Below are 13,991 nucleotides of genomic sequence, written 5' to 3' on the forward strand. Positions count from 1 at the left end.
CCTCAAACCTACTGTGCTTTTTGACATTATGCACGCTCTTAGTAAAGCAAAGCCCTGTATACACGAGACAATTCATTATTAATGCACACTGGTACAGTGCAGCAGAGACTGGGCTGTGAAGAGCACAGCTGGAGGGTTTACTGCATCCTCAATTCCATCCCCCTGAGGTACCTCCACCCACCCTTCTCTCACACTGACTGTGTATATCCCACACAAGCTGCCAGTCCTTCTCCTGCTCAGATTTCAAACCCATCAACTCCTAAAGAAGGTGGGGGCTGAAAGTCTAATCTATGCTTCTCCCAGCTCTCAGGTACTTCTCAACCTCTATGACAAGAGCTGCTATGGATGATGGTTTTAAGAACACAGTTTGTTGAATTATTTCTTTTTCCAACTACATTGGAAGATTTTGAGTGGGTTTGTTCAGTTAGCAAGGGGATGTCTGTAAACAAATCCAACATTCAGTTTTGTCCTAACAGTTATGAAAGTAAAAGGGAACTCAACAACAACAACAAATTAAACCCCTCAGTTTGATCATGTTCTGCAATTAAATCAGCCTTTCAGGCAAAATAAGATGTATAAACTGAATCATAAAGTGTTGCTGCAGAAAATGCTTGGTTTTCAGTATCAGTTGATGGATATATTGTGTTCCACTAAGAAAGCTGCTGGGGAAAAAAAGAGAAAGAAAGAAATAGGGAGGGCAGGATAAACAAACATCTGTAAAAACACTCCTGTTTATGAAGAAAGTATTACACATCTGTAATTTCATTTAGACACCAGAGAACATTTTACAAGCAAATTGATTCTGACAGGCAAAACATTTCTTCTGAGTTTATACAGAGGGATCCTTTTCCAGCCCCTCAAATGCTTGCTGAGCAACAACAAGTAAGCCATTTTCTAAGTTTGTCCAAATACAAAGTTTACCAGCAAAAGCAAAACTTATGCAATACAAAGATCATTTAATTTAATGAAGACTAATGACCTGAAATGGACACAATCTCAGAGTAGGCAGGTAAAAATGCAAAGTTAGCAGTGCTTACTTAAATTAATTTGCAACTGAGTGTTTAATAGGGTACTGACTTACAAGAAAAGAGCTAGGAAAGATTCCAAGAAATGGCCTACTTCATCTTCCAGATCCAACTCTGACTGCCTATGAAAGGCAAGTAGTTTTTACACTAAAACAGCCTCAACTTCCCATTACACTTACAAGGTAGGTGGTTAGGGTAAAAGAAAAGAGAAAAGAGGTGTGATGTTATCTGCCCAACTTCCACTAGAAACTACAAGCAACCAGTAAAGCAACTCTGACACTGACACAATAAAGACATGGAAATCTGACAGTAACTTTTTTCCTAGAAATTTCATTGTTTTGCTTAACTTCTATTCAATAAAGGTGTCTAACAGACAATTCAGTATGATCTCATTCAATACATAATACCACAGTCAAAGAGCACTAGGTCCATATGATAGGATGTTCTAAAAAACTCCTGTGATAGTAAGGCATGTTTTTTATGATGTATTAGATTAACAAAGATCATACACCATGTATAACTCTTGCTTTAGAAACAAAAGCATCTAATAAAGTAGCTCTCCGAAAATATAACCAAAAGAAGGAGGAAGGGAGAAGAAATCTTTTTATCTTTCAGCTGACAAGCTGAAGTTTTCCTTTAGAAATTTTCCACAATGTGCATCCTCTAAAATGTGTGTTGACATCTGGCATACAATCATCTTAACATCCTGTAGAGCACAAACAGATCATGTTCCTTAAATACAATTTTTAAAAAAATCTACTTATGTATATATACAATAAGATTTTTTAAAAAAACCTTTAAAACACTTCAAGCACCTTAATCTGTTCTGTTCCCATTAAGATTTCTTTATATAAAAATGATGTGCACCCCAATTATTTACTTGAGAATTAATCATTTTAATCTTAATTTAAATCTCTTCACTGATTATAATATATACTAGTTTCTTTCTACCCTCCATGCCTTTCTCCACCCATCCGGAAGAGATAAATCAAATCCATGTCCAAAACCCCCCATATTTACCTACAGAAATCTTACAGTAAAAATCTCCATTAGGCACCCACTGGTCTGATCTTAATCAGCCATTCTCCCAGCCTGCACTGATCACCCCTCTCCCCTTCAGCCAGCCCAGTGTCAGCAGGGCTCAGCCAGCTCCAGGCATGGCTGTGCTCTCATCCCATCCAATGGAACCTGAAGAATAAGCAAATCTCAGACAAAATAAATCATTGCTGCTTGCAAAGCCAAAGGAAGTCAGATTGCTTGCCAGACCATAACACTTTTCCCAGATCTCCCCAGTGCAGCTACTTTCACATCAGCACAGAAACAAATATAAAGTCATTCACCCTCAGAAATCTTCCTAAAAGGGAACAGCATCCACCCTGCAAGGAGGCACACTTCATGGAACACCAGCCATTTCAGGTTGGCACATCTCCTGTTTTGGAAACAAGCAAGCCACAAGGCTATATGTTTACTATTAAAACAGATTATTAAGGCATATGTAAGGGAAAGAACACATCTTTTGCCAGACATTTAAAAAACTAACCACAGAAAGGAAAAAAAAAAAAAAAAAAAAAAAAAAAAAAAAAAAAAAAAAAAAAAAATCTGAAAAAGTTATCAAGGACAACCGTGTGGTTCCAGTATGGTGGTTGCACACACTCAAAAGTGTCCATAACCTGGTCATTCCAAAGGACAAAAACAATTCCTGAAAGCTCTGATGTTAGTAGCACAGGTCAAAGCTGGAAATTTCCACTTTCATTGGAACTCCTGTTACTGATTGACAACAAGTACCAGCACCAGGCTGACAGATGGTCAGCCAGCAGCAATGCTCAAGAAAGCTGGCACGCTCCAGAGAGTGAAGTGCTGTACTGACAATCCAGGGCATGTCTATTTTCTTCCCATTACTGCCATTAGCTTAAAAACCAAGTCAGTACATCTGTTTCATCATCTGTAATGTGGAGGGAAGGATTTGTAGCAAAGTTGTTCTGGAATTTTAAAGACACTATACTTTCTCATAAAATGAGTTTTTAGATTATGTAAAATATGTTCATCTCTCCTCCCCAGTTTTCTGACTTAGATCAGGGAATTTTAAATATCCCATCTAACATATTTTATGTTATTTAGAGGGTGGTAATAATCCCTGTTTCCCTGGGTAAAACTCAAGAGGGTTTTGCACTGTCAGGAAATCTTTTATTTTCCTAAATTTAACATTACAACGTACCCACATACCTTAACAAACTTTCAATTTTCAAAGGCAAAAGTATCCCCATCTTTTGTGTTTATTTAGCAAAGGAGGTGGTGATGGAGTCAGCACTCAGTTGCTATAGCAACAATAAAATCTTTTCCATAGGAAAAGGATTCTGGAAAGCTATTTTGCTTGCTTTAGACATCTATTTGATTCTCTCCCTTATAAACTTATTTACTGCAAGCTTTTAAAGAACAGCCTTAGGCAGAAGGCAAAATGAAGAAATCTTTCCCTTTGGATGATTCCTTTAACTTTGCCAGAAGTTCACTCAATAGGCTTATTCAATTAGAGCAGCATCACAGAACTATTTTGTCACAAATACCAACTTGATTCTTAACACACTCCCATCGTGCTCCTCCTGCTTTCTTCTGCTGACAATACCAGATACTCTCTCCCACTGTGGTGTTCATTCATCACCCCAAAGGGCTCCTACACATGCCAGGAATTCTTCCAAAAGTGGCTCAACAAGTCATTCTCCCTGCACTGAGGCCCTGGCAAGGGAGGGATGGCCCTGCCCTGTCACCTCCAGACAGCACTGGTCTCCCCCACTTAATGCCAGCCCCTCAAGCCACCACTCCCCTCCGTAGGAGTGAAACTGCAAGAAAAAGGGAACTGCAGTTACACAGCAAAGGAGGATGTTACAGAGAACTTGCACAGAAGGAGTCACACCATAGTAAAACCTTTTTTTTATTTTGATGAGGACAATAAGCTCATAAAGCTGGCTGGCATACATCTCAAGTTTCTCAAAAACTTTGATAAACTCCTCACTCCCTGCCTCAACTGAACACTCTTCATGAAACTCAAATTTCATGAAAAATAGAGGAAGGTCTCTCTTTTAGATAACACAGGGAAACAAAATACAAGAATTGAGAACAGTCCCAAAGACAACAACAGGGTACACAGAAAATTCTGGGGGTATGTGCTGCTCTATACATTGGCTGCTCCACACCAGCTTTCTCAGATTACCTGTGTAACAAAATTTCCTGATAATAGAAAGCAGTTTTAGTATCAATTAAACTGACTGAAAACAGTCAGAAAGAAATGTAGGGCTCAGTGACTCAAATACCAATTAACATTTGCACGGAAGGAATAAAACGGCTGGTGAAAATCAATGGTCATTTAAAGCAAAACCCACTGGAAATGTGCCGCACATCATGCAGCAGTAACGTAGCTGAAACCCACCTCCAGGAAAAAAAACTTAAGGAGTGCTATCTTAGTATTTCTTATATGAGAAGTACCTAAGATACCAAATCAAATTCTTTCAAGAATTACATTCAGACAAAAGTAAAATGCAGATAAAAATAAACAGCTTAGGCATGCTGTTTGCCAAAGATATAAAAAGATACAAAGAGCAAATATGGAAATTCATCATGGCAAGGCCATGGAGAACACACTGACGGGATACAGACTTGCAGTTTTGGTGGTTTGGTTGGTTTGCTTTGGTTTTAGGGGTTTGTTTGTTTGTTTTCTCAGAAGGAATCTACATGGGAAACTAAGAAGGGTGTACACATGTGGGCAGACTCTTGAAGAATACCTGCAGGCACTTCCTTTTTTTTCCCCTGCCCCTCATTCTTGAGCAGCAGTACCTGGCCCCCAGCAGAAATCAAGAATGCTGAGTGCAACAGTAATGAGGCAAAAAGCAAAGCAAACCTCCAGAGCACAAGGCTATTCCAGGAAAAGGAGACTTGTCTCAAAAGCCTGTAGCTCAAAGAAGCACCTTTAAGCCACTTCTGTTAGCAAAAGAAGGTGCCTCTCTCTCTCTGCTCACCACTGATTCTGGCCCCAGGAGTTGTCCCCATTCGTGCAGAAACCCTTTTGTTTCAATTTCACAGGGACCAGATCTGGGAAACTATGTAGGTTAAAGGTAATCCAGCAAAAATACCAATACATTAATTAATTTTTCAAAATTGCCCCATTAGGTCCCATTTGGCTTGCTGCCATTGGTGTCCACAAAAGAAGAAGGCTGTAAGCAGAAGCAAGACTGCTCCTCCAAGCAGACACTGGTGAGATGGAAGGGCTTCTCAAGTAACAGCTTTGGTTGTTCTGTTACTTGAGATCAGTAAAAAGAGGATGCCAGAAAGCCAAACCAGGCACACACCACACCATGCCCAACAGACCTCTGGACAGGAGCACTGAAGTGGTCATGGCATTTTTCCAACTTACCTGGAAAAGGTGCTTTGATGACGGGAAATTTTCATAAACATTGGTGCTCCGAGGGCTGCAAGATGGGAAGCTTCCCCTGCTGCAAAAAGGAAACAGTGACTCTGCTTCTCCAATAGCAGCAGAGAGAGAAGAAAGTATTGTTTCCTCCATAAAAAAGGATCTTATTGTTGAGTAAGTTGACACAACTTGTAAGTGAAGTCACCTGTCAGTGTTTGCTGACCAAATGAGTTGGGGTGAACCAAAAGTGGCTATGGTTGAGAAGTCAGTGACCAAAGTAAAGTCAAAAATTCAACAGTTTATTTAAATTACTAATAACAGAGATAGCTTGGAGGGGACTTGGATTTAAAGTATCTGGTTTTGCATTAGCCTTTGCTTAAGAAAGTTACTTTGCAAACTACCATTTAAATGTCAAGGTTCTCTGCATCATTGCATCAATTTCTATAGCATCAAACTATCAATTTACTACAGCTGTAAACAAAAGTAGTTTAAAAAAAGAAAAACACAAAGAAAAAAACCCTACACTTTCTCCTTTTTATGATTAATAGACAAGGCCGAGGTATTTTTCTTTTTAAAAAAGGCACTAAAATCAAAGCCAAATCAATGGCTTTAAATGCTAACTTTCATAACAACACCAAAATTATCCAAATGTCAACACATATTTCTCAAGGATTCTGTTAGTAACAGCTGGAGATCACAGTATAAGAGATGCTGTGCACAGGCCTACAAACAGGTTGAAAACTTATCCATTCAGGAACAAATTTACAGCAAAAAGCACAGCAACATGAGTAAAAAAGGTTTTATTAAAAGTATTTCAGTAATTGTTAAAAACAAATCTCAACCAACCACATATCTCATTTCTGTGTTTGTATCCTCTGTCCTCAAACAACTTGCAACCTATTTTGCATGTTGAGCATTAATGCCTTTCCTGAACAGACTTCCCCTGAACTGGCATGCAGCACAGAAGAAATGTCTGAGTGCACTTATGATCTTGTTACATGGATTAAAGTTCTGAAAAGACACACAGCCATACTCACATGGAGGAAAGACAGAGGAATCTGTAGTTTCAGGGTTTCAAGTAATGGCTGATATTGTCTCATACAAGAGATATTTCATAAGTGAGAATCATGATCAATCTACACCCAGAACAGGTGTCTGCATCATCTTCTATACAAAATAATATGGCACCACCTTTTTAATATTGTAGTGAAAAGACCATTAACCACAGGTATAAAGATGACAAGACAGGGAGAGCTTGTCTATGTGAGACAGTCATATGGCAGGCATAGGCAAGTGCAACTCCTAACAAACATAAACCTCAAAATGAGAATCTGGCACAGTCTGATATTTTCCAGCAGCAGTACCATTACAGTAGTGTAGTAGGTCAATTACACTCCTAAGAGATAAAATGTGTATTAATTACTATATCTTAAAACTCCTCTCTGGGTTTTATATCCAATATTATATTATTTGTGCATTTATTTATGCCTGAAGAAAAGTTTGCATTTCTTCATTTTCACTTCAGCTGAAACTTTTAACCTGCAGTCAAAATGCACATGGCTGGAAGGGGAAGAAACAATTACTTCCGGGAAAATGGAAAAGCAAAAAGTAAATCTTGCCCTCTGTCAGCGTGATGGAAGATGAGCCAACATGAAGACACAAGAGGCTTTGCTCTATCTTTATGTTCTCTGGACTCTGCAAGCCCATGAGGGCTCACTGCACTTGAGACAGTAGCTGAACTAGAATAATAAGCTGAGGAAACCAGGAAGTTACAGCTCCTGAATTTAATCCTGCAAGGCAGCCCTTCTGCTTAACACCAAGTGCCCTCACTCCCTGCAGCAGCACCCCCAGGGAGGCTGAGCGCTGCCTCCTCCCTGCAGATGCAGAGCAGGAGGGTGCTGGGGAGAAGCAGGCCAGGAACTATCTTCAGCCTCCTGGTATTTTCAAGGACAACAACCTCCTACCAAATCCAGCCAGCCCAAGCCAGATAAGGGAGGTGCACTGTGACATTCTGTCCTGCTGCCTGCCATTATGCCCACTAGTTCGTTCCCTTCTGGGCTGGGAAGGAAAGCTTCCTGGCATGCTGGGTCCTACCCCTGCTATGGCAGGTGGGTAGGGAGCTGCTGGCCTCCCCTCCCCTCCGGTGCTCTGGCACTTCTCCCCGCAGCCGCATGCTTTGGACCTGCTCCCACCACTCGTGCCTGGACAGCTCAGCTCCTACAAGCAGCTCTCACTGTTCTGTAACACCTAACAGTATGGTTCCTCACACGCATAAAATTGCCCAAATGCATTCGTCCATGGGACCAGAGTCATATGCTGTAGTTTTGGATTGCCAAAAAAAAAAAAAAAAAAAAAGAAGATAAGAAAGAAAGAAAAAAAAATAGTTTTGGCAGTATTTATAATACAGAACATCTCCGTAATAACAAAAATTCTTCTCAGCCCCAGGCGAGCAGAACTGCTACATGCAGCACCTGCTGTGGTGCAGGTGGAAAGAGCAGCATCATCTTTTTAACATTTAGCTCACTAACAGCTCGTGAACATACAGATAAATCTTCTGCTTGAGGAGATGTGACTTTTAAAGACTGTCTGGCTGAAACATGTGATTAACACCTTCAAGCCATTTATTTATAGAAGCATTACTGAAAGTAAAAATCCATGATAGAAATGCACTGTAATGCCCAAACCATAATATAATTTAAACTAAGCTTGCCAGTGATTTGCTAGCTGTTAAGCTTACACCTACTGAAATAAAAATAGCCTGTCCAGAAAAATAGTAGCAAAAGTCTGAAGTTATTAGCAGTATATTAAGTGCTATACAAGACAAGTTCTCTGTGCCAGAAACTGCTGTCTTGCAGGAATATACTCAGTGTATTAAGACACCCCGAGGGCTGATTTATGGCTCATTTACATTACAAAGGTTTTCCAGCATAAGGACAATTATTTCCCTCCCCCCCAAATTCCTAACCACTCCTGCTGCACTCCTCGGGATTTTCTCCCACATAAATCAACAGGAGGAATCCCACAGATCTCAGTGGAATAGCATGAGAGACTTAAAGCATATGTAGCATACACCATCAAATTTCAGATGATCCTAGGAAACATTTCTTGCTCAGACTACAGAGTAGGACAGAAAAAAAAACACCAAAAACCTAAATTTACTACTCACCTCCACATAATCAGATTGGCAGGCACAGGGTGGGTTGGAAGAAATCCCTTCCAAACAGTCTGGGAACTGGATTAACACTGAGGGCATTAGAGTTTACCATGGGGAATCTAAGGCCACCAGGAATATCCACGCAGCCTCTTACCCTGTTCAAAGCCCCAGAGCAGAAGCAAAAAGCTTCATTTCATTGGGGAGACAAGAGTGGGGAGCCCAATGCCCAGAGGCATGCAGTAAAAACTGCAGAACATACAAACAGTAGTTCAGATACAGTGCAAGCAGATACCCAGTGTACCCAGAGAGGATCCACAGCACTTCTCCTCTAACCAACAGAATTCCTTTAGTTAGCTATATAGTGCCTTCCAGTCTCTCAGACAGAGGGGGGAAACTGCCCCTTTCCAAAAGCATGCTCCTGCAAGTATCATTCATACCTTTCCCCTTAAACATGCAGCACCCTTTCCAGAAATAGACTATACAATGTAGCATGGTACATGCCAAAACCACACAGGCAAAAGCCTCGAATAATGGCAGATACAAAGGCAGGCAATTTTATTTGTGATCCAGAAACGCCTTCCCTGAGGGTGCACGTCTAGCTTCTTATCAATCTGTTTTCTCCAATCCAGCAAACTCTAACATAGCTTACACTGCTGACTGTTCTCCTCAAAATACTGGACAGCCTACTCCCTACTACCACGTGGTACAAAGCACAGGAGAGCTGACCAGGACTGCTGCAAAAGGAGGTAAGGCAGTCGTTATTTCTCAGAGCATGATAACAGCACCACTAAAAAGTCAGTACCAGTAGGCATCTCTTTAGGTGGCTGCTTCTGGAAGGTGCCTTCATGCTGGAGCAGCTCAGTGATGACAGCTCTGTCATCCGTAAGAGACATGGCAAAACCAGAAGGCTGAGCGTGACCACCTCCTTTCAGTAGCATCTGAAACAATATCACCTTAAAATCGACCATGCAACCACACTTCTGCCAAGTGTTATGCTATACTGGTGGAAACCAGTGTTCAAGCAAGACTTAATTTTAAAACAGTTCACTGAGGTTAAGCAGAACTTCATGCAGTAGATACATAAAGCACCTAAGAGCAGAAGAGAACTCACACCTAGGAGGCTGAAAGGATAAAACTGTATCTGCAGACCCTACAGAAACAGTGCAATTTAAAAATGTAACTATACCAGATACAGTAAGAAGTCTGTATCTCACCTATGCAGAAAGCTACCTTGTGAAGCCTACAGATTTTATAATTTTTAAGATTGTCTTTAAATCCCTCCAAAAGTGAAAAGGTTCCCACCAGGAACATCCAGTACACCCCTCAGGGCCCGGCATTCCCAGCTGTAGGCTGTGGGCAAGGGAAGCAAAGGAAGGCAAATTACGTTGCAACAATGTAAATAGCAACTCTTATCAAAACTGCACAGATGTCTATATCAAAAGGCCCATCGTGTAACTATTTATGTTCTATAAAGAAGGCTAAACAAGTTTATTTTCAAAGGCTGATAAGAGACACCCAAAGGCTCCTTTGGGAAAAGCAAACTTAAGGTCATTGCATGCTTCTGTGAAACAATCCAACCTTACAAGAACCTTGCAAAGTGAAAACCTGTGAAATTACTGGTGTGACACAGTACATTTGAAGATTAACTAAACTCTTTTTCTCTGCCTAGTCTGCGATACAGCTCCCAAAGAAATCAACATCACAAAACCCTGCCTTTCTTTTCTGTCCTAAAAAAAGCCTCTTCACACCCGAGTCTCACTTCACATGCAGGGGGAAGTGAATGGAAGAGGAGGTTAACCACGCTTCCTGTCTTACACAAGCTTTGTATCTCCATAAACAGCATTTCTGTACTGGAAAGTTTTAAAGAAGCCTGAGGAAACCTCAGGGCCCTATTAAATATTTTCACTAATTCTGTTACCAGTAAAAAAAATTTTTCTTCAATCCTAAATGACTCTTGAGGATGAAAGCACTGGAAAGAACCAAGACCGCAGAAACCACTCTCTTGTTTATGTTTCCTAGAGGAAGCACTCATATTGGGAATAATACTGTGATTTAAAGACTAATCAGAAAATGATGATTCATGCTCTTTTGCTGAATTCTATCCTGCACTACAGAATTACAAGACTGCTAACACAGAAACTTTAGAATCCAGAAAGCGACTCCAACATGACATGAGGAAACAATTCCCAAGATAAACAGCTGTTCAACTTCTATCATGCAACACTTCAGAAAAAGCAGGTTCTATTTCCTTCCCAACCCTCATTCTCCAGATTTACAACTATGAGAAAAATAAATTAAAGAAAAAAAAATATACTAAGAAGTTTGTAAGCAACGAATAGCAAGTGCCTCTCAAGCATATGAAGGACCTGACCAACCTCCCAAAGCTCCCCCCCAACAGGTCCCAGTGATGCTATGACATCCTAAACATTTTTCAGCATCTTATACTATGACAGTTGCAAAGGGCAGCTAAAATATTGACTTACAGCACAGAAGACAGAAAGTCTGCTAAAAACATTGCAGCCCCTCAAGCTTGGAAGGTACTTGGAAGGTAAATACTTGGAAGGTAAATCACAATACTGTGTTTCAGAAAATATTAAATTTTTTTCAGCTATTCACCATAGCAAATCAACTAATCTGCACACACACATTCCAAATAACAGAGCAAATAATAACCACTGCACCTCATAAATATGAAGCAGTGATATATTCAGCCTTTTCTTACAAAACAGAATGCCTCAGGCATACTTGATATTGCCTGAAACAATGTGAATAAAATGAGATACTGTTTTTCAGTTTCAGTAACTGGATTATGAGGTAATGTTTATATATCTGGAAGAATTAAGATATTTTCATTGTACAGAAGAATTGAAATTATGTATTATTTCCTAGAGCCATTTAAAAATATTTAAGCATCTCCAGGATCTTGACTGTTCTTCACACCCAAGATAAACTTCCATGATGCTTTGTTTTAAAAACAATGTGTGGAAAACTTTTCCTCCTAAAAGCAAAAAATAAATTATGGGTGCTACAGGATACCTGAATAAACATCAACACATTGGGTCAGGAAAATTAGAACAATTGCAAGGAGACTGGAATTAGAACCATTAGAACAACTGCTGGAGGAATAGTGTGCTGAGGAGCACCCAACACTTGAAATCTCTTATGTCAATGTAAAGAGTCTGGCCAACAAGAACCAAACCTAACAGAAAAACTCATGAAAAGGTCTCACATGCATGAGACACCCTCAAGGAAGTATCTTTGTGCACGTATTTCTTATCTAGGTTTTCCTCTGTTCTAGCCACCACTGATGCCCTTTTTCCACACAGTCCCTCTGCACTTACTGCATTTTTATTTCCTCATCTTACTGTGTCTTAATACTCACAGGAATAAAAAATAAGAAGTGCATGGTTACTGAATATGGGAATAAAACAAGACGACAGGAAAAGTCCAAAGGAGATGCCTACAAATGTGATAGCTTGCAATATGCAAAAGCCTGACCAAAGGAATGACCACGGTGTGTCAGACTAAGGATCTGTGCAAGCCAACATCCTGCCTCCAACAGCTGCCAAGAGCAAGGATGAGGGAAAAACCCATAACAACATGACAAGTAAATATAATCCCTTCCCAAGCTAAGCTTTCCAGACTCTAGCTGTTTACAGCTCAGTAGTTGTGTATCAATGACTCCTACTGTTGGAATTGTTGCAAATACTTAAAAGGAAAGCTAAGATTAGGTTATAACCAACTATGTGACTGAAAAGCTATACACCATTTGTTGTATGGTTTTATTTATTTTTAAGTATTAGAAATAATTAGAAGGGGAAAAAAGCTGTAAATTGGAGCTGGTAGCAAGTTAACAACAACTGCAGTAAACACTTATATTTATCTTCTTTAAATCTTGAGTTTAATATATAAACCTTCATCTGTATGGATATAAATTTAGGTATCTAGGCCAAGAACCTAAATGAACTTAAAACATTCTGTGAATCCTTTACTTCCCTTAGATTTGACATCATAAGGAAAGAGGAGGTGAGCATCAAGTTATGCAACTGGCTTCGGGTTCTGAAAAAGTATTAACAACCTGTAGCTAAAGGGAGTCTCTGCCTCCTGGGATGGCCTTTGGAGTATGTCCCTGACATCTATGTAGTTTTCGCAACAGAATGACAGTAGTAGGACCAATGCAAATTCAATAAACATGAAAGCACCCAAATCCCAGTGAGAATATTTTCTCTAATAGAAGTGCTTCATTTTTGGCTTGAAATCTGGCTCTCAGTGGTGACCAAAACGAAACTGAAAACTAAAATTCGTAATTCTCCTGGAAACTATTTAGAAATCATTCAACGTAAGTATGGTTTTTACAGTTCATCTCCACACAGACTGTTCAGATTAAAGTCACCACAAGTTGAAGACATAACAATTAATAAAATTAATATAAGTGTTTTGGTCAACTTGTTGAAAAGCAGCATTTTTTCAACTACAGCATACTTATTTCTTTTCCCTAAGACAGTAGTAGATGGCTACATGACATAGGATACTACAAAACATGGAAAATGCTCAGTAACTTGTTGTGATGAATGCTGAGACTCAGAAAAACTGAACATGAAAGAGACCCTTTTCTCATTCTTTCAAAAAACTATTCAAACTCTTCCCCTACGATTTCTCATATCCTTTAACTGCTTGTCCAAAGATATCCAGTATCACATAATACCACATGCAAACCAATTCCACTTTGAAGCTGTACATTCAGCCTTCCAGATTACCAATTTATATCCAAGGCAATTCTTTCCATGTGATAACACAACACTCATTTGGGCAGTTCCTTTCTAAATTAAGTTTAAATTTTAATGGCTATTGATTTTATGGGTGAAGTACCCCTGAACTCAAGCCTAAACAAGGGGCAAGGGAAAACAGAGAGGCTCTACGTTCTGTGAGAGGGAAGATGCACAGGCAGAGGGAAATAGGAAGTTGTATCTGTTAATGGGAATACAATCACAATAAAATCACCAAATGTCACACTAGAATCAATATACATAGATGTGCCACTATGTACATCCATTACACTGTGCTGTCTATTTTTGGACTTGCTGAATATCATCACAGATATTGGTCCATTTGGGAGCTAGTGACACAGAAAGCAACAAAAAAGCCTAAAAATATAGTTGGGAAAAGAAGGCAAGAAAACTACACAGAATAGTCTTTAAGTAGGAGAAACAGTTAAATAAGGACCTATTGCATAAGAGAAATTTATGCTCCCATGTTACTCATACTTTCACTTCTTGTCTGTTAAACTCCTACGAGCCATAACATTTTATCTACACACAATCTAAACCACTCTTTAAAAAGTTTTGAAGACATTTCTATTTTGTTTGAAAAACAAACCCCACTTTTTTGGTTTCCTGCCAATCATGGCAAAAAA

The 13,991-nt window shown here is 39.5% G+C and overlaps 1 protein-coding gene across 6 annotated transcripts in view; it reads right to left on the bottom strand.

Annotated features, from left to right (window-relative positions):
• The window catches only part of NCOA7 (nuclear receptor coactivator 7), a 76,573-nt gene that overhangs the window by 40,642 nt on the left and 21,940 nt on the right, over window positions 1-13,991 (bottom strand). Inside the window, exon 2 of one of the 6 annotated variants that reach the window (XM_083857158.1) lies at window positions 5,428-5,506. The exons of the other annotated variants lie outside the window; for them this stretch is intronic. Coding sequence (XP_083713284.1) covers window positions 5,428-5,468 — 41 coding nt within the window. The 5' untranslated portion in view covers window positions 5,469-5,506. The remainder of the gene's footprint in view (window positions 1-5,427; window positions 5,507-13,991) is intronic. 6 annotated transcript variants of the gene reach the window in all.

The sequence above is a fragment of the Zosterops lateralis genome, assembly GCF_965231275.1.
Source record: "Zosterops lateralis genome assembly, chromosome: 3".
Classification (NCBI taxonomy): domain Eukaryota; kingdom Metazoa; phylum Chordata; class Aves; order Passeriformes; family Zosteropidae; genus Zosterops; species Zosterops lateralis.